Below are 24,180 nucleotides of genomic sequence, written 5' to 3'. Positions count from 1 at the left end.
TTACTCTGGGAAGCCTATGAAATGTGGCCCGCACTTGAGCCAAAGAGTTGACGCACAAACTGCAGCAACACTGAGCTGAAAACCCGAACGGAAAACTGAGCTGAGCCCTCAGACAATGCATTCCTAATTCCTGCCAGAGGGTGGGAAATTGACAGGAGATGGGCGCGGTAAGTACCCCCGCAGTATGCAGACAGAAAAATATAGTTTAGATATTTTTAAAAATGTATAACAGAATAAATTCAAGCCAAAGACAGAATTTAGCATCTGAAGACATTCTTATAAAATAGTAAATTACTTTCAATCGCTCAGTTTTATCATATGCTCAACAAATGTATGGCTAATCCCAATGGTTCTAAAAATTCCTATAAATTTAAAACATAAATATGTTTTGTTTAGAGGCAAACTATTAAATCTAAAATGTTTTCTGTGTATAAAGAGTTTAGCGCTTGGCTGTCTGTTCTTTTTTGGACTGGCAGCACATCAAACCGAACTGAATGCAAGTCCCTGGGAAGCAGTCATAAAGTGTCGCGTTCCATGCTTCCGTTCCGGTTACCTCTTTCCGCCCACTTCCTGCTTCCCCACCACCCACTTCGCACCTGTCTCGTAACCTGTTCAACCCACTCAAACCCCTCTTAACCCACAATGGCTTCCGGTACACGCACCCAAACGGACGGATAAGTTCGCCAGCTGTTTGTCTTCGGCTGAAAGCGCATATTACCTTGGCCACAAGCAGCTCTTCTTTCAGTATTAAGCACCCGGATTAGACGAGCTATTCATCTGCTCATCTCAAGTAAAACCATCCTGCAGGAGCTCTTGGTTCTGGGAATCTTACGTAACCGAAGCAAGTGTATTGACAGCCTCCCAGGTACACAATGCTGCTCTTGAGGCTCTTAGGAAATCTTGAGCTTAAATCTGTAGTGCACGTAAGTCTGAGATGGATAATTATAATACTAATTATTTTCGAAAATCCTGTTTTATCTTTAGAATTCAGCTTCTATAAATTTCTAAGGTATTACTTTGCCATGTATTTCCACTTTTGTGTTTAGCGAACGATTTGGGATGTACAACACAGAAATTCAAGTATCTACCAGATACTATCTAGAGCAATGAATTTTCTTTTTAAGTCGCAACTTAACTCTGATTTTAGTGCACAAAATCTGGTGCTAAAACTAGAGTGGAACCTCTGAACCTCTTTCTGAATGGAGGGCAACCAATGTTTGACAAGATTGTGGCAAAAAGGAAAAAAACCGCTTCGCTTCCATGTGGGTGTGAAAAGATGCCCGACAACAGCAACAGCAGGTGGCCTTGAGAGGTGGGAAAAGTGGGTGGGTGGGGCTCTGTTGTCAACACACTCAGTTGGAGGTCCTTGGTCCTCGGTCCTCCGGTTAGGTGACCAACGGAACGTTTATTTAATTGAAAGGTCAGTCTGCAGGATACAGTTGCCTAAACCGTTTTAGGGACGGCAAAGGGAAGAAGAGCCGCAAAAAGTAGATGGAACAAAAGGTTGATTAAAGGGAAAATAAAGACTACAATGGAAAGTGGGGGAAGGATTAGATGCACGAATGGTTTTCAATAGAAGTGCAAATGGTTGAATTCTCCCAGATATTGCCAACAGGATGACTGAATAAGTAAATATAATGTTATCCAGTTAATGGAAGGAAAATACGTTCAAGCCAAAGGACTGCAAGTATTTTATTATTTATAGATTTGAATAAAATTTGCTTAAGATTGTTTTATGAATAGGACTTTTCTAGCACTTGGGTTCTAGATGTAGCTCCAAAGAAATTGTTGCTCCGAGGTGTTTTATTATGTAAGCATCAGTCTCAAGGAAATATCTTATGAAATAGTCTGATAAAATAAATTTAGATACCAGTTCCAGGAAGAAAAAATCTTAAAAAAAGAACTATTAATAGGAACAATATGTTTATAAAGCTACTCGAAACCAAAAACCAATGCTCAACCAAATCCAGCTAAACTAGACAAGCATTTTATAAAAAAGAAATATAAGATTGCTGAAAAACGTTACTATTGATCAATTTAATGGATGGTTCCTACGAAAAAATTCATGAAAAGCCACCCTGCACAAAAAACTCAAACCACTTTGGGCCCAAGTTGAGGTAACTATCAAATCAAACTAGCAGGTAACAATTACATCATTTTGCAGACAATAACGAATGGAACAAGGACTTTTGGGTTTTCGTGGGGGTAGGACGCTGCACTTATATCCCAAGCTCACTCAAACAATTAGCTCAAAAGGCGGGTCGGAGGTCGGGGGGTGTGACTCACAGCGCGTCGCCGTCAACTGAAGCCCTATGAAAAAGTTTCAGTTTTTGCGCAAACAAATTGGATTATTCGATTACGTGTTTGTACAAGCGCATTGAGGAGGTTCAGGGGGTTGTTGGCTGGGGGCCGAGATGAGGAAAAACCAGGTGAGTTGCCGGTGGGCGGGGGGTGGCTTCAGGTGGGCTGAGGTTGGATTGTAAAGCGGCCAAGGGAACAAGTTTTTAAGGGCACCGCTGGGGTTGGATTTCCTTTTTTCATAGGGGCTGCAGTTCTCTTGTTTGATTTTGATTTATTTGGCATTTGTTTGCCAATTGGCAAATGTTTGCAAATCCATAGAGAGCGGGAATGTAATCTATAATAGATTGACTTCATCTTCATTCTGTGGAAAATCGAAATTTTTCTCTATAATTTTAAATCTCTGAAGTAAAACTTTTATTATAAAATTCTGATATATAAAAAAAGATTTTGGTTTAAATTTTATAGAAGTATTTCTCTTTTTTAATATTATTAAGTAATCATTTCAATTTTACATTGTTATTAAATTGCATTTCACTGACTTTGTTAATTAAATAAGTAAATTAGGCTAGTTCAAAGTTGAAAGGAAACATTAAACAATTTAAAATAACATTATTGGAAAACTAGAAATTTTCGAGAGACTAAAAAGTATCACTTTTCGTGTCCGAATTTAAAACTTCTGCATTGGTGAACTTTAAGGGTGCCTAAAAATAAAACACAACCAACTGACCGGCACCCAAATTGAAAGTCAATATAGTGAACAGTTGGCAAACACCTCGTGCTGCCAGCAACTGAAATTTATTGTTACAAACTGGCTTAATTGCTGGCCAACGGTTGGAAGGGGCTTTTAAAATTCTACCCGACTCTTTTCTAAGCCTTTATTGAACGAGTAGAACAGGGTGAATTGTGTGGGATGTCTGGGCACTTTGATTGCTTGCTTTTAAAATGAATTTTATATAGTGGCTTTGGCCAGGTGTTTGACATTTGTGCAATATGTGGATAGTGCTCTTATTTATTTTGCCTTTTTTTTGTATTTCTTGTTCGCAATGAGCGGCCCGCAGCTGTCAGTGTGTCTGTCAGACGGTGCGTATGAGTGATTTTTAATTTAAATTTAAATCAAACAAAAGGCAAGAGGCCAGCACACAAGTAATAGGCATATCCTTGCTATAATGAATCTCAAGGAAGCCCGCAGCTGTGGGAAAACCCAAGAATCAACAAACTAGTAGGGAAAATGGGCGTTCGAGTAAAGTGTGAAGCACAAAAGTTTGGAGGCTAAGTAACAACATGTGCAAGTTATGTACAATCGATAAACTCGAGACCAGTATATTTTTGCTGACTGGCTGACAATTAACCCCTTACGTGCCAATTGGTTGCTAAATAAATTAACCCACACACAGGCAAACGAACGCATCGTTGCCAACAACAAAGTCAGCAGAATTGTTGCCATTTTAATTGGCCCAGCCGACGCCTTGAAGTCGGTCATAAAAAAGTTTACTCACAGTCAACTTCAAAGGCTTTAACGGAAACATAACCTTAATGTAAAACGCCTCCAGACTTGGGTAAACTTGAATAGCCCTTGCAAAGTAAGGTAATTAAATTAGGCTTTTTGTTTACATTTTCTTCAACGCCCTTTTTCTGGTGTTTTGTTCGCAACGTAATGAAAATTAATCAAGCATACGCCATGTGTGCGAGGAATGGTCAAAAATGGGGGAAAACCTTAACGGTAGTATTAAAGTTGATGGAGGGCGTATATTTTTCGTTATATGTATTTATAGATATTTTAAATCTCAGTTTATAAAACAATATAATAATATTTGATACGCTTTTCGGAAGTTAACTTCACATAGTTTGTTTAAAATAAATATCAACTCCCAAAGATCCCAAAAAGAACTCTGAAAAGTTACATTACTTGCCACTAAAATGAAAAGCCGTACCCCCATATGTATGTATATGTCAGATTTCCTTGGCTTTTTTCCCGTTTTGTTAAGCAAAGATCCCGTCTTTTCACCCACACAATACGGATTGAACGGTCCTACATTATAATTCATTGAACAGGCAACGCGATTTTTGGCATTCCTTAACTGTGCTGCAATTCCCCGGAAAGGAACATATGAAAAAAAAGAGAGAGAACCCCCGTCACTTTTAACAATGACATTCGGTGACCCCACAGAATCGCCCCTCTTCCTTTTTCGACCCCCTCTGAGGGCAAACATTGTGCAAAATGTGCATATGCCACAGGGCTTCTGTGAGTTCTCCGAGCTCCACAAACTTTCCCCACCTCAATTTCTGTCGTTTGTTGGCATTTTACTTCCCCAGTCTCACTCCTCGCTTCCTCTGTCACTTTTTTATTTACTCTGATTTTTATACATGAGTTTGTATTCCATTCCATGTCATACGCATACGGTAACGAACAAAGCACTTAGGGAAAAAATTAAGCAATTTAAAACAGAAACGTTTTTCTTTATTGCTGGCAAAAAATATCTGTACACGAAATGACCAAATAAACCCATCGATTTACACTAATTGTTTGATTGTTGTCAGCATTAAATGGTATTTTAATTGTTTTCACTTTATGGCAGTAAAATATTTTAAATTCTCTGTTTGTTTTCTTTCAGGAGATATTTACTTTGGCTTTTGAAATGCAAGCAACAGCAGAAAAATCGTTGGCCCAAAGTTTATGATGCACTCAATAATTTAAAAACCCTAAAAAACGAATATATTTACTTTTAAATCCATTAAAGCAAGACATTTAAAAATTATTATGGTAATGGCCACTCGAACTTTAAACAAAGCTGAGCTCAACTTCAGTGTTTTTACTTTCCCCCTGGCGAGGCTGAACTAAAGTTTTGTTTCGGTTTTTATTTTATATACCAATTATAAAGGCCGCATGAGCTGCTGCCAAAACCGAAAACCAAGTTCAAGCTGGCTTATCCCCATCACATTCACTTCGGGACCCCCAGCACTCCACTCCACTCGAAAAAAGTTTGATTAAATTTTTATTTGAGTCTGTACTTTTAAAGTTTGCCTTTAAAGTTTCGTTTCCCACCGAACACCACATAATGAAACGAAAACGAATTTAATCCGAGTAGGTGAAGGGATGGATTTTATGAATATGAATAATTCGATCAGAGCTTAAAACCGCTCTGTGGCGGCCGGCCGCCTTCCATTACCCCTTTCTTATATTTAATAATTAATGGCCTTAATTATCCTTAAGGTCCCCAAAGCTTACCCGGCATATAGAGAAGTGGCGTTCATCTCCGATACTGACCTGCAAAAGACAAAGAGCAGAGTGGGAAAAGAAATACGATTATAATACGGTCAATTATAAGTTTTTAGATCATCTAAAGTCTATAACGGGGTAAAGCTAAAGATAACGACGAAAAACAGCAACACGAGCAACAACTTCAACTACGTTTAACTAGGAAATTAAGTTGTCTGTTTATTTATTTTTTTTTTGCTCTCCAAGCGATAGAGAGACCTGCATCAACAGCTTACGGGGTAAAGTCAATTCTAATTTTGTTTTTTGCTGTAAATTGCATTTCCCTTCGAGGGTTAGACGATATCCCCGGGCATCGGGGACAAGGGGACGGATAGAGTGAGTGGAAAATCTGCACAGTTGATAGGTAAAGCGGGAAAAAAAACTACATAGCGAAAAGGACGAATATAAAATGTAAAAGCGGAAGTTTAAGTTTTTCTTTTTCAGATACGGTTGAAGGTTGATCAACGTTACGGGGTCGGATGTCTGTCGGATGGTGTCCATCAAAAACTCGAAATGAAAGTAGCATAAAACCATATCAAACGCCAAGTTGAAGTGGAAGTTTTCGCGGGAATAAAGTCAATCCGTCAAGTCATCCAATATGAGCAATTCATCAACTGAAGATGATGACATGCAAACTAATGATGAAATGATAATCAGAAATTTGTTAAAATGTTCAGCAAAGGAAACTTTATTCAGTTGGTTGACCTAATTAAGAATAAACCTAATTTTCAATTGTCTCTGTTGGTATAAAGATTATAATCTTCGTCAACAGACGGTAAGTTATTATAAATGCGGCAGGGAAAACTTGGCAGCTCAGTTGCCAAAAAAGTTTCTAAGCTTCTGGCAAGAAAATTCGTCTGCAAAAAGATTTTATGAGAAACAGTTGACAGTCTGAAGCCAAAGGCAGAAACAAAAGAAACTTAAAGAATATTGTGAGTTTTTAGGTTTAAAATGAAAAGAAATACTGAAATTGGGGTTGTTTTTTTAATCTTTGGGTTGTGTCTTATAATTAAGAACTAAATGTTTTTAAAGAGTGACAATTTTATACTCTAAACTTTGCCATGACATTCTTTAACGACATTTTCAATACAAAGAACTCGATACTTTTATCAACAAAAATTTAAAGGGGCCAGTCAAATTGTGTTTGGGGTAATCTCTATTTTTTGCCACCATGTGCCTTTCCTCTTCTACAATCAATATCACACTTTGACACAAGTTTCATTAGAGAACATATTGATCCTGGGAAAGCAGAAGTTATCCTTCGGCCTGACACGAGATGAACAAGAAGCGAAAAGGACCAAGTGACGAGATGCACGTGCCAAAAGTCTCAAGTTTAGCTGTTGCTGTGGCTACTCACAAAAAATTCGCCCAAGGCGTTTCGAAGGGAAATGGGGAACTGGGACGAGGGAAAAGCGGAGGTGGTATGTGGAAAATTGAGGAAAAACCGAGTGGGATGAGCAAAGGGATGACGACAGCTTGGGCTTGTCATGGTAAACGCGACGTGAGCGTTTGCTTGGCCTTTGGCAAGTTTCTTATTGCATGCATGTGGTGCAGAAAAAGCGGCAAAAGAAGAAAAATAGTGTTGCATATTTATGTGCGCCCCAGCCAACGGACCGTTTGAAGGCTTTTGTAATTAAAAAAGCAAAAATCCTTACCCCAACCAAGCACCTGCCCATAGACAGTGGAAATAGCCTATAGAAAAATGTAATATAATACTAGTGGAGACATTGGTTCTACGCAGAAACCTTTTATATTGCTATTTTATTGGGAAAAATTTGGTTACTGTAGCTTAAGATGTTTGGGCTCAGCGTTAAAACGGCACTAATTTGAACAAACTTCTGAGCTTTAGAATAAAATAAAATGGTCCACTTACTTAATAAACTACAACACTACACCTGGTAATTTTAAAAACTCCACCTTAAAATCCATTAAAATAATCCCTAGAGATACACAACTTTAGTTAAGCTAACGAAATTTATAACAAAAATCTTGCTCGGCATTTGAGAGACTCTACTGTAAATCCTTTGCCTTTTATGTGGATGAGTTTCCATTTTGCAGTGGCGCCAGTTGGGGGGCGGGGGCTGTTGGTGGGCGTGGCTGAAGGATGGAAGAGTCGCAACGCTTAAGGATACTTGTGCAAGATTTATGATGTGTTAGTTTTTTTTCGAGTGGAGTTCCTCGCACAACATGCATATGCATATGCTCAAGCATGCAATTTCTGTTTTCCACTGTTTCACCCTCGGTTTTTTGCCCCCTGTTTTTCTCTCGCCTTTCTCCGCATTTGGCAAATGGCGCTCAATTTTTTAATGAGCGCGCCGGAAATGTGGAAAATGTCTGCGTGACTGTGTGAGTGAGTGAGCGTGTGTGTGTGTGTGCGGGTGTCACTTTGATTTATGAACATCGGCCTGGCATCCGACAGATTTTGTCATTTTCAGCTGTCGCTCTTTGTGGTGGAAAGGGCGCTTTTAGGCGGTCGCAAAAGATGAAAATTATTTTTAATGGTCACAGCCATGAAGTGTCCTTCTCCTACCACTTCTTCGGATATTGATACGTAAGCCCTTCTCGCGTGGAGCACTTAAACTGTATTTACGCACATGCGTCCATTAATCAAACAATTTATCAAAACATGTCATTTGAGGACGGGGGTCTTTGAGGAGTGGAATGATGTTCGACTACTTCTTCTATTATCGAGCAACCGAACCGGAAGGAATCGACTTGTGGGCTCAGATTGCTGGCATCGTGTTGGAGCTGTCAATCATGATGATGACAACGATCGTTCATGGCCGCACTTCCTGGAGCCAATTATTGGCAGTCAAGTGCAAACAAATACACAAAAACACAGAGAAAAAATATTAAAAATGCCTATAAGGTTTTTATTATTATTAAACAGAGATGTAAAATTATTCAATACTAACCTTACCAGAATAAAATTCTTGAAAAATGTGAAGAAAATAATTTTAGTAATGGTAAAAATGATCTTTTAAATTTTTAAAGTGTATTTGGAGTACATCCAACTAAAGCCTTAAAGTATATCAGCCATATTTGCGTACATAAGCAGCTGAAGCACCGAGATGGCTTTAGGTTCCCAGGAGCGGCAGCCAGGACTCACAAAGTCGGAAAGAGGTTAATAACAAGGCGTTCATACGCACTCAAAGGATAAGAAACGCAGGCAGATCTTTAGTGGGGCCAGGCCACTCTTGTGTGCTCTCACTTACACCAGGATAATGCAAAGTTTGTGATAATGTTTGAACAAAAAGAGCACGCAAACAAGACGAACGAAGGACTAGTGGAATAAAAGGATATGATAGTGTAAGCAGGCATTTAACCTCTCACAAGTAGAGCAATCCATCAAAAGATTGGCTTTCACTCCATTGATGGTGGGGTAAATATTTAGAGTGTATGTAAGTGAGTCAATTAGTTTAAGGAGAAATGGATCAAATGGCGCACAAGTATTCCATTTTGTTAAAAGAACTGTATGGAATACTTATATCACATAATAAAATATTTAATTCCATCACTTTACTTAATATTTTCCCAAATTAATTCTCTGAAGTGATTTTAAAATTATATATATATATAAATATCATTATGATTTTGTATTGGAATTTTATAGAAAATTTGTATTGTATTAAGCATTCTGTTCTTTCAGTCTTAATTAAGAAATCCCAAGGCTTAAGTGAGTTCTTTCTTGTTTTAACCCACGCATTCGTAAGATATCTTCAGAACTGAGAACTTTTTCCTTTTAAGCAAACTTTTGGCTTCATTTTCATAAGAGTATTCGGGGACTGTTTCCAGTCTCTTCTCGTTTCCCGTTTTCCCGGTTTCTATTTAGAAAACATTCCCCCGCCAGTGCCGCCGGATGATGCTTGGCATTTTCCTATTTTTCCATCTCTCAGCATCCGCTTTGCATAGTGGGGGAAATTTAAAGCTCACTTCTAGGGGCTGCTCGAGAGGTTTCCTACATTTTGGCAATTCTTATATCGCATTTGGCATGGTTGAGTGGGTGTGCGTGCTTCTTACTTATGCATGTGTGTCAAAGCCATGCAAAAGAATACAGCAAGAAAATGTATATATGGCATACTTTTTGGATCGCACTCAGACACACTCCTTTTAAATCAGCATTCATTCATTTTTACGGTCTCTCAGGTTTTTTTTTACTTCTTGTGCCAGCACGCCTTCTTCACATAATTGAATTTTTATGACCGAGGCGACAAGCCGAGGAACAAGGAGCCAAGAAAACGTAAGGAAAAGTAAGAACAATAAACCAAACAGCCATAAAATAACCATAAATCCAAATTTTTGAAAGCGCCTAGACCGCGTAGCACAATGTTTTTTTTATTAGCTGCCATAATCGAAGTTCGGTGTTCGAGGCTCGAAGTTGCCCATGTGTCCGCTTACTGCGTCCAAACATGCGACAGTTCCGATCCGCAATTGCAGCGCAATTCGCAACTGCAATTGCAGTTCGAGATTTACTCAATAATGCACAGCGAAAAATCGGGGGACCTAAGTAAGATTAAATATATTAAATATAAAATGGTTGGTACCGCAAAAATCACGACTTTTAAGATCACTTATACCCGTAATCTTAGGTGTCTAAAAGTATGCTACAATCTAGTTTAAGTCAACATAATTTAGAATGACGACTATCCTTTATTAGCTGCATAATTTTTGGCACCTAAATAAACAATTAAAAGTGATTTCAAAATTATTTTAGATATTCCATAACATGTTATTGTAGAAAAAATGATATTTTGAAAGCTAAAAATTCCAAGAATACATTTTTTTCGATACCTTGTACAGTTTTTCTCTTTCGATTTTTTTCGAGTCAAAACTTTAGCCGTCTAGCCCGAAAAAGGTATTTCCTGGTAATAAAAGGCCGGCGCGTTGCAATTTCCATTGCAAAAGCACACACAGTGCAATGAACTGGAGGCCCGGAGACAACAGAACGGCAAACTTTTAAACATGGCGTGATTTGCGCCTAAAAGTATGCACCAAACTGCAAGAACAAAGCAGCCCGATAAGCAGGATAACCAGACAGTCGGCGGTGGTAGGGGGTACAAGGGACGGAAGGATAATGGTTAGGGGGCGGAGATGGTCAGGGGAGCAGGTCCAGACACCGAGACAGATGCCCAACTGACAGCCATTGGAAAGCCGGCTTTGTTTTGTCCAAAAATGCCCAACCAAATGTCTGGTTTATGTTTCATTTTGTGCAGGCGCAGCATCATGAATGGGCATAAAAAAATCCATATTTAGAATATATACATTTCAGAAAATGTATTTAAGTTCCTTTAAAGAATTTTCATAACTCAACCTAAATGGTGTTTAATCAAGACACATTTCATATACTTTCTATGATTATATTCATCCTACAGTTGATAACAAATCTAACAGAGTATCCTTTTATCTAAAATATTCCTTTAATTGCACACACTTTTCCTGCTTTTTCTGCATCCTTCGTTATTTATGCTGGACCCCAACGCCCAGTTTCCGTTTTTGGTAAAAAATTTATTTTCATTTCTCTCAAAGTGGGAAAAATTTATCACGTTGAGTTTTTTGTAGCTTGCTGTTGCTTAATGTTCAAGTGTCGACTATCTCTTTCCCGCCGTCTCCCTGTCTCGCTCTCACACTCTCTATTTGCCTGTGTGTGTGTGCATATCCGAATGTGTGTGCATATTTGTCTGTTTTGTGCAGCTTGTTAAATATTTAACTGCCCTTTTTTATGTCTTCTCTAACACCAGACAAATGGAAGGGCAAAGGGAATGTGAAAGTTAAGGAAATTTTAGACTAAGGATACTTTTAGGTGTACTTCTTATTTTGTATAATTTCATTTTTAAAGGTTTTATTAGCATACAACTTTTAAAAGATTTTATTTCTATTAAATGAAATTGTATATAAATTTTCAAATCTTTTTTAATATTTTTTGGAAGCTCCTTAACTTCAAGTTTTTTTCTTCTACATTTTTTTTCTGACCAAAAAGAGTATTTTTAGTTCGCCTACATTTATTTAGTTGTATCTGTTTCATGATCCTGTTGCTATTTTGCCACTTTCGGTATGTTCATGCTCTATATTCCGTTTTGATGCGTTTTTTTTAATTAGCTGCAATTAAAAATTTAAGTGGCCTTCTCAGACCAACGCATACAAAAAAAAGAATGAAGAGCTTGGTCAAGGAGCTTAAAGTTCGTCTTAAAGCCATGTCAGACACATCTGTCCAGTGGCCCGGTAAAAATTTCATAACCTAATTAACTTGGAGGGCTGGCTCACAGCTCCTTCAATTTGGACAAAGAAATTTCCATTTCACCGGCAGACTGGAACGGGAACTTGAAACTTTCGAAAGTTTTTCTCTTGCGGACTCTTCTCATTGGACCCCTGCTAATTGCACTTTTTGAGTTTCCAATTATAGTAGGTTAAATATTTATTTAAAGCCAAATTGTGGAGTAAGCTGCAAATGTGAAACGTGGCCAAAGGACCGCCCACACAAAATGGAATAACGTGACTTGCTATTTGTGTAACCTGACCAAGGATCGGCGGTGGCGTTTCCCACCCCTCCTTTATAATGTTAAACAATGATGCGGGTGGATTTTAGGGGTTGGGGGTGCTGTGCCGGCAACCAAAGTTTAATTGAATTTCCTTCACCTGGCCAACGGCTGGCTGACGTCAAATGGTCAACCGTTCCGCCCTTATTTTATATATATGCTTGTCTTTTAGGTATATAGAGATTGTGTCCATTCTGAAGAGTTGCAAAGTCATGCTGATTAATTTAGGTTAAGACAAGCTTAAGAAAGTTGTCACTATTATGTGGTAAATTATTAGTCAAACAAAGCTTATCCAACAAGTTAATATTGTTCAGAACTTAACAAACATTTGAAAAGGCTTTTAATTTAAATTACAAAGTCATAAAATGGTCTTTAAAAGTCATTTAAAATGTGTTATTATTTTATATAAGCTGAGCGTAATCGATTGTGCTTAAATCAATTAATACAAAATGATAATATGGTCAGTTGATATGGCCTATTAACCATCACGTGGAATGGAATGGAACCCTCTTCTGTTGTCATAATGCATAAATTAAGATAGGTATAATCGCGTTAAGCGAAATACTGCACATCACGTTCGCGATGTTAAGTTAATTGGACCCATATTAACTTCCCTTCCCTTGCGTAAAACTCCCCTTAGCAAATGCAAATAGGGCCTGCTCAAAGCGTTTCCGTCAAATTACGCCGGCAATATGATATGGATAATATGGTTACAGTTATCGTTTATCGAGCATGTGCGCCTCTGGGTCACCGAATCCATCCGCCACATCCTTGATCGTTCCACTTGGACACATCCTCTATATATCGCCTCCCAATCCGCCCCCCACTTGCAACGCTGCCTGCATATTAAGCGCTTGTATCAGTATCTCATATATGTTCGAGTATCTATAACTATGCATTTGTATCTGGCTGTGTGTTTTCTCTGTCTGTTCGTGCAACGCAAAAATTTATTCATAGCTTCCGCTTTTTGTCTCATCATCATTGACTTGCGATGGTTGGACTATATGTGTATCTTTAAGATGTAACGAATTGATTGCGGACTTTAAGATGTATTATATCTTAATCATTGACCTCTATACACACCATTTTATAAAATATTTTTAAATTTATTCTTACATTTTATGTGAAGTTTGGTGTTATGCATCAAAACGTCACCGCTACTTGATTTATCAACGGATTTAAAAACGCTTTAAATGCTGAAATCATGAAATTTGCGAACTCGTCACTGCGGTGCAGATTTATTTTGCAACTTGGGTCTGTTTGTGCATTTTCGAATAGATAAACGCATTTAAATTGCAAGGAAGTGCAAACTTGCCACCACTGCGAGCAGTTCATGGCTGCTGCCCGAAAATTTATGTTGACAACGTGCTGGGCCACCACGTCATCGCTGCGATACCCCCACCATCCAAAAAACACCCGAAAACCAACCCATTTCCCCCTTCTTTTCCACGACGCCCAGCTGTGAGAGTCGAATGAAATGACCAAACCAAACCAGAAAGTGCCGTGCGCTTATTAATGGGTCATGTGTGCAAAGCTAAAGTTTTTTGTAGACCCCTAGACACTTGAAAATATGGATTCCCTTTCAATGTTATAGTTTCCAATATGATTTTTAATATCAAAATGGTTTTAATGTCAATGTTTCAAAATGTAATCAGATAAAATATTATTTTTTATTACTATTTTAATGTATAAAAAAAAAATATAAGGTATAGAATGTTAGCTTGCATACATTACATTTCATTGCCCTATTTCGAATTTGTAAACAAAAATAGGTATTTGTAATATTTTATAAAAGTTCTCTTGTTTAAATTGACTTTTAAAAAGAAGTATCTAAAAAATACATTTCCAAATGAGTAAAATATATAACAATATGTTATATTTGTAAAGTCAATTTCTAAATACACTTTCGTTAGTGTTTTAGGAACTGTAGCAAGAGAAAGTATAGGGCATAGAGCATCGTGATGCGGAGAACGAGGAGCACCCTATCTTTTACTACTTGGTCCGTGGTCCGAAGAGTTTGGACTGAAAGTTTCGCTGCCCTGTGGTGAAAAGTTTTTGGGTACCGATCCCCTCACATTCTCAGCCTCTTTCACATTCGCCCACAATCCATTCTTCTCGTCGTAGTTCATTTTTGGTAATTTCCCGCCTTTGGCTAAAGCAAATTATGAGCTTCATTTGCATATTCGCTTTTCCAACAGTGAGGAGACCAACAAAGGGCTGAAATTGAAAACGCGATTTGCACGAATTTACAATCGCAATTTACATAAGCCCTACCCTACCCGACCAACCCCCCCCCCCCCCCCCCCCCCATCCCTTTTCAAAAGGTGTTGCCAAATGCATAAATCATTACAGAGTATATACACACACACACGCGCATCAAGGACATGGTACAACAGTGCGTATTGTTGATTTGAATTTCGAAATTCCATCGGCGAGTGGATCAAAAATGGAAAATGCCAATGTAATTCTAATGAAGACATCTGTTGATGCTGCTGCCGTGCAAACAATAAATTCTGTTTGCCATCGAAGTACAGGAAATTATGCCAATATTGCGTATACGCAGGTTAGGAAATGAAGTGGTTTGCTTTGGTTAAGTTAGGTGTTGGTACAAAATATGGACAAGTCTTAGAGGTAAGTTCTATTTAAGCTTTAAGTTTTCCTGGAATTTTCCGGGTATCTGATAAAATCAACAGAGCGTTAAATTCAGCCTCTGTCATTGTAATTGTCAATTCAGCGAAATCACCAAACCAACGCAACTTGACCCAAAACGTAGTCAAGTGCAAACGGAAAACGCAATAAGAGGAGATTTTACTGGGAAAAAATGGAGAAAAACCCGCTGGGTCCCTGACGTAATTAAAGCCTCGGAACAGGCGGAAGTTGCTAAACAAAAAAAAAAAGGGGGAGAATCTGGGCGAAAAAAAAATTAGAATGCGTCGCTCTACCGTAACAATACACATCCTGTTGCTGGATGGCAAAAAGGAGCGGCTTGTTCGACTGGGAAATTAAAAGTACCACAGCAACAGAGCTTAAAAACAAGCCAAAAAAGACAGAAACAAAAAAATGGAAGCGAATCAGGTGAAAGGGCGACAATAATTGGAACAGTAGAACGAATCCCTTCGAATGTTTTCGCCTGTGCCTGTGCCTGTGCAATATCGCAGCAATGTGTGTTGCAATATGGCAGCAACATCGCAGCAGCAACATCAACATTGCAGCTGCTGCTGTGCCACAATAACCGACTAGCGATGGCGTCAGCCACAGAGCAATTTTAATTGATTGTGGTCTTGGATGGCGAAAGTGGGCTGCCATTTTGAAAGGCAGCATAAAACACTGAAATTGTGGTGTAAATAAAAGCGCATTTGGTGAACGTTTGGGGGGAAATCCACCATTTTCGGATGTATTTAATATAATTTTAAAGATTTCTAAATTGGGTGGAAAATTGACTGTGAAATATGGATATATAATTATGTAATGTAATACTAAGGATATTAAAATTGATTCTTAAGCTCTCTGTGTTATAATTATCTCACTTTGCTAAGATATACATTCAGATGCATAACTGCTAACATTTTAAGATGGTATATACTTTTAAAGTATACAATTTGTATTGATGTTCATCACTAGGAGTGAGGAATCAGTTTAAAGTTCACCTGATTAAGCACACGTGTCAGCTACGAAGCCGTGTTCATTTTCCATTTAATTAAACCCGTAGTTTATGTAGTATACTTTTCCGCGTTGCGGTTGCATTTGCAGGCAAAACAACACGAATGCCCAATGCCAGTTTTAATTTCTAAACATAAATTTCAGTGCAATTAATTTCCCGCAGTTCTCCCCATTGTTGTTGTCGCGTGTTTCATGCCATTCTGTTTTCTTTTTTTTTTGTTTGTTTTTATTTCAGTTGAACAACTTTTTTATGTCATGAAATTTTTAGCACCTTTCTCCACGATTTGCTGGCTTGTTTCGCATATCGCGTATCGTTTGTCAGTTGTGGAATGTGGCAAATGTGCTGGACTCACGCATTCCGCCAACATTTTTGAAAATCCTTTTGCCACGCCCACTGGACCCAGCCCCGCCCCACACTTTTGCACTTGGGACAATTTTCCGGCGATTGTTATCGCCAGTCGTTTGTTAAAATTGCACCCGCAAGTTGCGTCAAACACAATGGTTTGAAATAATGCTTGCACAATTGCACCAACACAGACACGGCTTAGTTTTCCCACTCCGCCAGTTTTCCACGCTGCGCTATTATAAATAACAAACAAGAAAATTGTTTATAATTACACATTAGGAGATAAAATATTGCATGTTGCCGATGTTGGCAGCCATTTGCCGCGGGCATGTGTGTGTGACCAATTTGTTGGCGCGACTTTCGTAAAAATGCCTCTTTTTTTGCTGGCCATAGTAATTGTTTTGGCTGCAAGTCCACTCTTTATTTTATTTTTTTATGATGTGTTTTATGGCGCTAAAGTGTTGTCATTATCGTCGATTACGAATGCGATTATATAATAATCGCCAAGGGGGCGAAAACGATTACGATAATATGCAGCCCTGAGGATTCAAGGAGTCTATCCTTGAATTGAAATGTTCGCTTATAATTGAGATATATTTGCAAGTAAGTTTTGAACAATGAAATATTTCACAAATGGCTAATCATACACTTCTGATGAAAATGAAATACATGTAAGCACGTTTTTCAGTCCGAGATAACTCAAATGGATACACTGAAAAATACAGTATTCATGAAAAAGTTTCTGAATTAATAGGAAAATATATAGCTCTACATAAAATATTTATAATTTCATATATAATATTTCATATTATAATATAATATTTTCATATATTATATATATTCATTTTTCTTTACCAAGAAAAAATTACCTATTTACAAACCAAGAAAAGGTAGTGTTGTAAAATTCCAAAAAATTATTTTAGTACATTTAAATGCATTTCATTTTAAAATCAAGGTATAACGATCTAGTATTTTTATGAAAGCAATATTTAACCAAAAATATTCTACGTGTGGGAACCCATATAGAGACACAAACCATAAACACGTACGCTGAATTGCTAGCACATTAGAGACGTTACAGGTTCCGGTTCTCCCCATTTAATGTTCAGCAAATTGTGGAGCAAATCTATCCAAATACATATGTGTATGTATGAGCAATAAAATTATAACTAACATGGACAAGAAAACAATATAATTGCAGCCCAGAGCACAGCAGGCCCATTCAGGGTCTCTCGACTGGCGAAGGCTGCCAAATGCAACAGGATTATCCTTCGCTTCCAACTCTTCAACCCCCCAAAAACACCACAGGCCATTGTTTTGCCCATAAATATGTTTCCATAATATGTTTCTAATTGTTGCGTTCAATGACCAACATGAGGTATTAGCAAAATGGAAATGGCCTTCCGGCCAAACAGTTTTAAGATCTAATTTTAATCCTAGAGATTGTAGTTATCGATAGAAAAAGGTTTCTCTACAATTTTAATTAATAATAATTATCTAGTTATGTTACAAAAAATAAATCTATTACAAGATACAAAAACATTTCTAAAGCTGAAATTAGAACATGTACAGGACACAAACTAAAACATTTACTACTTTTATTGAATGACAATTAATTTTATTGAATTAAAATAAATTCTGTAATATGCAATGCATGTAAGCCAATTATCACTTTAACCATGTGAAATACCAACTATAACATTTGCTAATTATAATAGGTATATATGGATTTAATTTAGCCAATTAAATAGTTTGGTTTTGTTTTTTTTTTTTGAAAGAGCACACACACAAACACAATTGAATTAAAGTTTGGGGTTTTATTTGGATTGTCGTTATAATATTGGTTTTATGCTGAGTATGGGTTTTTGGGATTGATCAGCTGGTTAGAGCTTACCTTGTGGCTGCTGTCAGGCAGGCAAACGCTTTAATGGGTGTCTGAAACCTGCAATGTAAAAGAAAACCGGAAAAGAAAAGAAGAAAAGTTCGCCACTGGTAAAACAATTTTTTCAAATCGATCTCGCTTAAACTGCTCTCACATTATTTTGTATTTTTTTTCCCTGTTGGGTTATTGAGTAAACACTGGTTATGGTTTTAGGGTTTGTTTTTGCTTTTCAGTTACTACAAATGGTTGCAAAACTAGGTATGTATAGAGGAAAATAAACGAGTTGACAACTATAGTAGTTTTTTTATATTTTGTTTTTTGATGGCCGACCACGTGTCAATTAAAATGCATGGATCGTTATTTGGTGGTTTACTCAAGTGGGGATGTGGGTCTGATGTTTGTAAAATATTTACAAAATGCACAAAATATTTTAATTGCCAGTCGAAAGCACGCAGAAAATTATTTACATGGGTATTCGCAAGTACTTCCATGGCCTGTCAAGTGGATCATCATTGAATTTGATTTGTTTAAATGCTCATCAGCTTGCTGATTGCATAATTAAATTATGCATACAAAATCCACTCTGACAGGCTGAGAAAAAAATGTATATAAATGCAACCTCAAAAATGAATTTTCATCTACATCTCCAGCAACAACTACATGTTAAGCTATAGGTAATTTACCAATACATATGATGTTCAATGCAAACTTATTTCACTTATGCGGCTAGGAGAATTATATTACTTCCATATTACACATACCAAAACCATTTAATCAGGAGAGTTATGTACACAACAACTGGGGACCGTGTTAAAATGCATAAATGGAAATAGTACATATAATTAAATGCGTATGGAATTAATAAACCAATGTAAGCCACGCTAACAACAAGAACATAAACAAGGACTATCGGGGTAGAGGGGAATGGAAAGGTTTACAAAAATTCCTACGATGCCAACCAACTCAACTCTGATTTGCGTAAAATAACCAACTTTGTTCATATTATTTTTAATTATTAACGGTCTGTTTCGGTTATTTATTTATGCTGTGGAGGGCAAAATTATATATAAATATACAGAAAATCGTACAAGTACTTTGCTAGGCACACAACATAAATTACACAGCACTACGACACACCGGAAGACAAATAATAAAATATGTACATCAACAAAAAATCATATGTATTTATTATTTATTTAAAAGTACACTTTTCATGATTATATTGTTTAGTGGGAGTGTGAGAGATTTTTTTATTTCAAATTTAATTGCTATAAATATTGAACCTTTCCCTGGCCGCGGGGTTTTATAAAGTTGTTAAACAATTTGTTTTGGATAATTGATGGTGAGAGGAAGCCAATTGGGATATGGTGGGAAAATACACAGGAAAAGTGTGTAATATTCTGTATAAAAGTTAGTTAAACTCTTCCTTTAAAGTTATATTGCAGAAAAATCTTTAAAAGCTCTTTAAATATTACTTTGCACACTTTTTAATTTTATTAATAGCCTTCTCATATTTCTAACAACATTTTCGACAAAAATGGGTTCAGAAATATGAAACTTTCCCTAACATATTAAATTGAAATAAAGTATCCTCCAGCCTTCTTATGTATCCAAAAGCCCTTTCACTTTCCGCTGGCTTTTCCTCCTTCACCTTTTACTTGTGTATGTGCTGGCATTTTAGTTTTAGTTTTCCGCCCACGAATCTAGGCCAAAATGCAAGTTTTGCTCCTCTAGATGTGACACCAAAATGTCAACAAGTCGACGAGGCGTGGAGGCTCGACTGAAAAGGCTAATGAGAGAACGCATCAGGCGGAATGGCCCGAGGGACGTACTCATTTGTAATTAAGAGCAGAGGCTTCCCACATATAATATATATATACGTAGGATTGGGATGGAAAAATATCCAACGTTCATATAGAGAGGAATGAAATGCAGATTTCCAGCCGCTTCTAATTAAGCTACTACTTTCGGTGGCCATTCTAATTAAATAAAATCCAGAGGCAAGCTAAATGAATATTTAATAAGGCGCCAGAAATGGAGATATGAGCAGTGCAAACACTGGCAGCTAAAAGTCTGTATCCCAGTGTTATTCTTGCCCCTAAATGGGGATATATTCAAAACAGACAGCGACAATCGGGCGGATAGAATCTTTGGCAAATTGTCAAAACAACAGAAACGACAAGGAAAACATTTTTAATTTCCTGCTATAAATTGTATGCAAATGGAATAGATTTTCCCCTGATAAAAACTTTCAGCCGCAAAATGCTGTTATTCAATTTGGATTTTCTGATATGTTAATTTCGATTTTGTGGGCGTGGTTAGATGGTCTATGGGTTGAATGGGTTGTTAAGAACTACTAAGTACGAACACAAAAATGTAGTGGACTCAATTACAGGTTGGTAATGTGAAGAGAATGAGGTGGGTTAAGCTTAGAGAAATATATGCGAATATAATATATATGGGGAGTACATAATTACGGAATTAGTGGATCTACGTGTGGGTTAGGGCTTACACGCACACACACAGAAGCTATGGCTAAACCTTTTGCACGATGTTTTTGAGCTATTTTTAGAGTTGTCAAGGGTTGTCGCTTACCTGAAAGAAAGAAATAAAATCAATAAGTACATTTTATTTATAATATAAGATATTTTCATTTAAATGCATATCTTTAATATATATTTCTTAAATTATTGATTTATATTTTACAAGATTTTATTACAATCAATTGTGTTTCCTTAATATTTATTAACATTTAAGTTTGCCCTCTTCCATCTTAAATATGCACTTCCTTTTTTGCATATCCCTCTACACTTTCTCAACATTTGCATATCCTCAAGCGCCCAACTTGCCGATCCCCTTGCATCCACCCAGCAAATTGGCATTAAAAATGTACACGCAATCCTTTTAATCGATTTAACCGTGAGTAAAAAGGGCTGCAAACCGGAGGCTCCGGGTTACCAAGTGCCTTATAAAGCGGTAGCTAAACGTTTTTGTCGGTTTGTGCATCAAATATGCATATGCAAGTAGATGGAGTGCTAAGTAATTTAGGTACTTCCCCGAGTTGTCGTGGTTCATTTCCTGAGATTTGAACATTTTCCCGTGACAGTTGAATGAAACCTATGCCCCTGAAGGATTTTTTATTTACAGGTGTCTCCCTAAAATTAATTTTGCTACCATTATTGCAGCTTATTCTACTATTCTCATTTACAGAAATATGAATATGGATTTCTACATTTGCAAACAAATCTTCCAATTATCAATGCCAGAAACCGCAATCTATTTAAGCCCCTTGGCATGCAGATTAAAACATAAATTTATCCCTTTTTGCTTCTCACTTTTTTTTTTAAGCCACAAATCGGATTTGGTGATTTTTTTGCACCACACGTTTGGGTATCAGCATCTCACTCACTTTCGTTTTGGCCCGTCGCACCATTTGACAACTCTTTCGGGCCATATAAAAGCCGTTGCAAATTTCGGTCTATTACAATTTTTCGCTTTCAATTTTTGCGGCATGGCCCCAAAGAGCTTAACTCATAAATCTGACACTTGGCCGGAGAAAAAGAAATGTGGGACTCGGGGGAAATTTTAACATTCATCGATATGACGAATTGTAACTGGCACGAGTTTTGCCCTCTCTATTTCCGTTCCACCATAAACTGCATTTTAATTGCATTTTTTATTTTTATTCTTCGTTAAAGTCCACCTTTCTCGCTCACCTTGGGGTTACAATTCGAGCCCGCAGCTCAACTTGGGAACTCAGAAAAAAATCATTTGCATATAAAATAATTCGCTGCCATCGGTCATATACAGTATATAAATTATATATAGTGTGTGTTTTTTTCCCCGAAACGGAAACACATTTATAATTGCACATAAAACCAAAGCCGTTTACAGAGCTTTTGGGCGTGTGGATGGGGATGAGGTCTTTCGATTTCCCGCCTGACTTCAATGTTTTAATGATTCACTCACTGCCGGCGGGTTCCACGCATTGGACCCCGATATGCATACGTAATTTCCTGCTCGATTTTAACCGGGGACACAGGGACTGACACTCGACTGGCTGTCCATTTTAATGGTGACATTTAATATGCGTTAATTATGCCATTTATGGGCCGTTTCGTTTGGGTTTCGGGGCATATGCGCTAAATGGTTTGTCGTTAAAAGGTCTCATCCACTTTTTATCGCACGGCTTTGCAAACTTACACCCAAATCAGCCCATATTGCTTTCGACAGGTCTTCTTTGCTTCGCAATTTAGTTTAATTAATTTAAATAAAACTTTGTTAAACATAGATATTGGCGAATAAAATGTATAAGTTGGTAAGGAGACCCTCAATTCTACTTGGGACATGCGTATTTCTTTTAACTGTTCTGAAATTTAAATACATTTCAAGATGAAACTTTTTTACATTCCTTTAACCAATGGAAAACAAACTCTTCCCATCCTTACAATACCTTAAAAAACATTAAAGTTCTTACTCTAAATTCAGATCTAGTAAACCCCTCCATTATCGCATCCCAATTACAGTAACAATAGTGGCAAATAATTGAAGTCAGAAAAGAAATTGAACATATCAGATGCACAGATACCAACACAAAGTCTAGCACAAATAAGTATAGTATAGTCTACTTTTTGGGCAAAGCTTTCACGCTGTCGAAGCTCAGCATATTTTTATCCAATGCCGAGATCTTACAAATACGAAAATAGTTTCATTTTCCCCAAGCACACTCCCAAATATTTTCATACATATATATATATATATCTATACTCTGTAGGAGGGAAAGGGAACTGTGGGTCAGAAACTCTGGCTTAGGGCGGAAAAAAAACACGTAAAACGGAAATGGAGGGTGTTTGTCTGTGTGTATATCCGAGTATCCCAGTATCTGTGTGTGTGGGTCGGGATATTCGAGGCGTAACGAATTGGCGCTGTGCTTTTCTGTTGTTGCCATCGTTGTTGGTGTTCCCATTGCCATTATATTTGCGGCAGGAGGATAACTGAAACGCCAGACCCAAGCACAAAAGTTGGCAGCACCAACAACCGCAGGGGAAGTGGCGAAAACCAAATGTGAAATATAAGTAAAAAAAAAAAACTAGCGAAATTCACACGAACTTTTGATACTTGGGGAAATTTTCGTATATTTTAGAAGTTATATTGTTCCTAACATTTTATAAATTTGTATTGTTTTTTAGAATTAAATTAGTTTTGAGATGTGTTAAAAATTATTCTCCCCTAATCAATATTTTTATTGATCCTTAAGATTAAATTCTTTATTACGTAGACATGCCCTTTATGATCGCTGGGTATGCCATAAAAATTAAGTTACATATATTCGCATTTGCCTCGAATGTCTAACAGGACCCCTCATTAACCTCAACTACCAGTCTTTTCCATATCCCCCGAAAATCGTATCAAATGGGAAAAAGAGAGCAGGCACGAGGTTTTCAGCTATAAGAGGGTGCCTAAAACACCAAAAACCGTAAAGGGTTTTTCTTCACACACATGCAGCAGGGCCGCATTTTCGTACACTGTAAATATAATATTTTATTGTGCAATAAATACAAAAAAAAGAAAAGAAAAGACAAAAAACGAGTAAAGGAACCCAACAAAATACTAAGTAAAATGGCGCGCTACTTTGCCTTGGCCGAAAACGGATTCATAACATGAAATTGCTTTTCATGATGGGGCGCTCACACAAGGAAAAGTCTAAAGGGTTGTGTCTATGTTAATGGTTATATTTCTACTGTATCTACATTTCATAACTATTACATTTCCCACCCAGGAGCCCCACTCTTGAAAACGAAATTGTGTTTGCATCATTTCAACGCGTCATATTACAACAGAGGTCACGATTTGTCTGCAGATGTGGATATGCGTGTTTCTATAAACAAAATGTATTACAAGTTGTTAGATGCAACCACCAACTTTGCTTATTAAAATTCTTTATTACAAAGTTTAGATTTGTTTTCAAATTGAAAACAAGAACTCGTAAGACATGCAATCTTTTGCTTGTACTGGGAAAAAATTAAATTACATATTTTTGCAGAGGAAAGCCTTTTCTCATTCTTACATTCACATCGTTATTATTATTTTTAGTTCAAATTTTAATCGCCGGTAACTCTTTAAAAATCATACAAAATTGCATAGAAAAATTTAAAAAGCAATTCCCTAATTGATAAAGCCAAACAGCAAGGCACATAAAATA

The 24,180-nt window shown here is 37.2% G+C and overlaps 1 protein-coding gene across 5 annotated transcripts in view; it reads right to left on the bottom strand.

The window, feature by feature from the left end:
* The window catches only part of LOC119547186 (poly(U)-binding-splicing factor PUF60-B), a 104,283-nt gene that overhangs the window by 31,479 nt on the left and 48,624 nt on the right, over positions 1-24,180 (bottom strand). For 2 of the 5 annotated variants that reach the window (XM_037853924.1, XM_037853932.1), the window contains exons 3-4: positions 17,991-18,038; positions 5,528-5,566 (exon numbers count right to left, since the gene is read on the bottom strand). The exons of 1 other annotated variant lie outside the window; for it this stretch is intronic. In XM_037853924.1, coding sequence (XP_037709852.1) covers positions 5,528-5,566; positions 17,991-18,038 — 87 coding nt within the window. The remainder of the gene's footprint in view (positions 1-5,527; positions 5,567-17,990; positions 18,039-24,180) is intronic. 2 more of the 5 variants (XM_037853941.1, XM_037853950.1) reach the window with 2 other exon arrangements.

This window comes from Drosophila subpulchrella, chromosome 3R, assembly GCF_014743375.2.
Source record: "Drosophila subpulchrella strain 33 F10 #4 breed RU33 chromosome 3R, RU_Dsub_v1.1 Primary Assembly, whole genome shotgun sequence".
NCBI lineage: Eukaryota > Metazoa > Arthropoda > Insecta > Diptera > Drosophilidae > Drosophila > Drosophila subpulchrella.
This window is presented reverse-complemented; position numbering and strand designations above follow the sequence as displayed.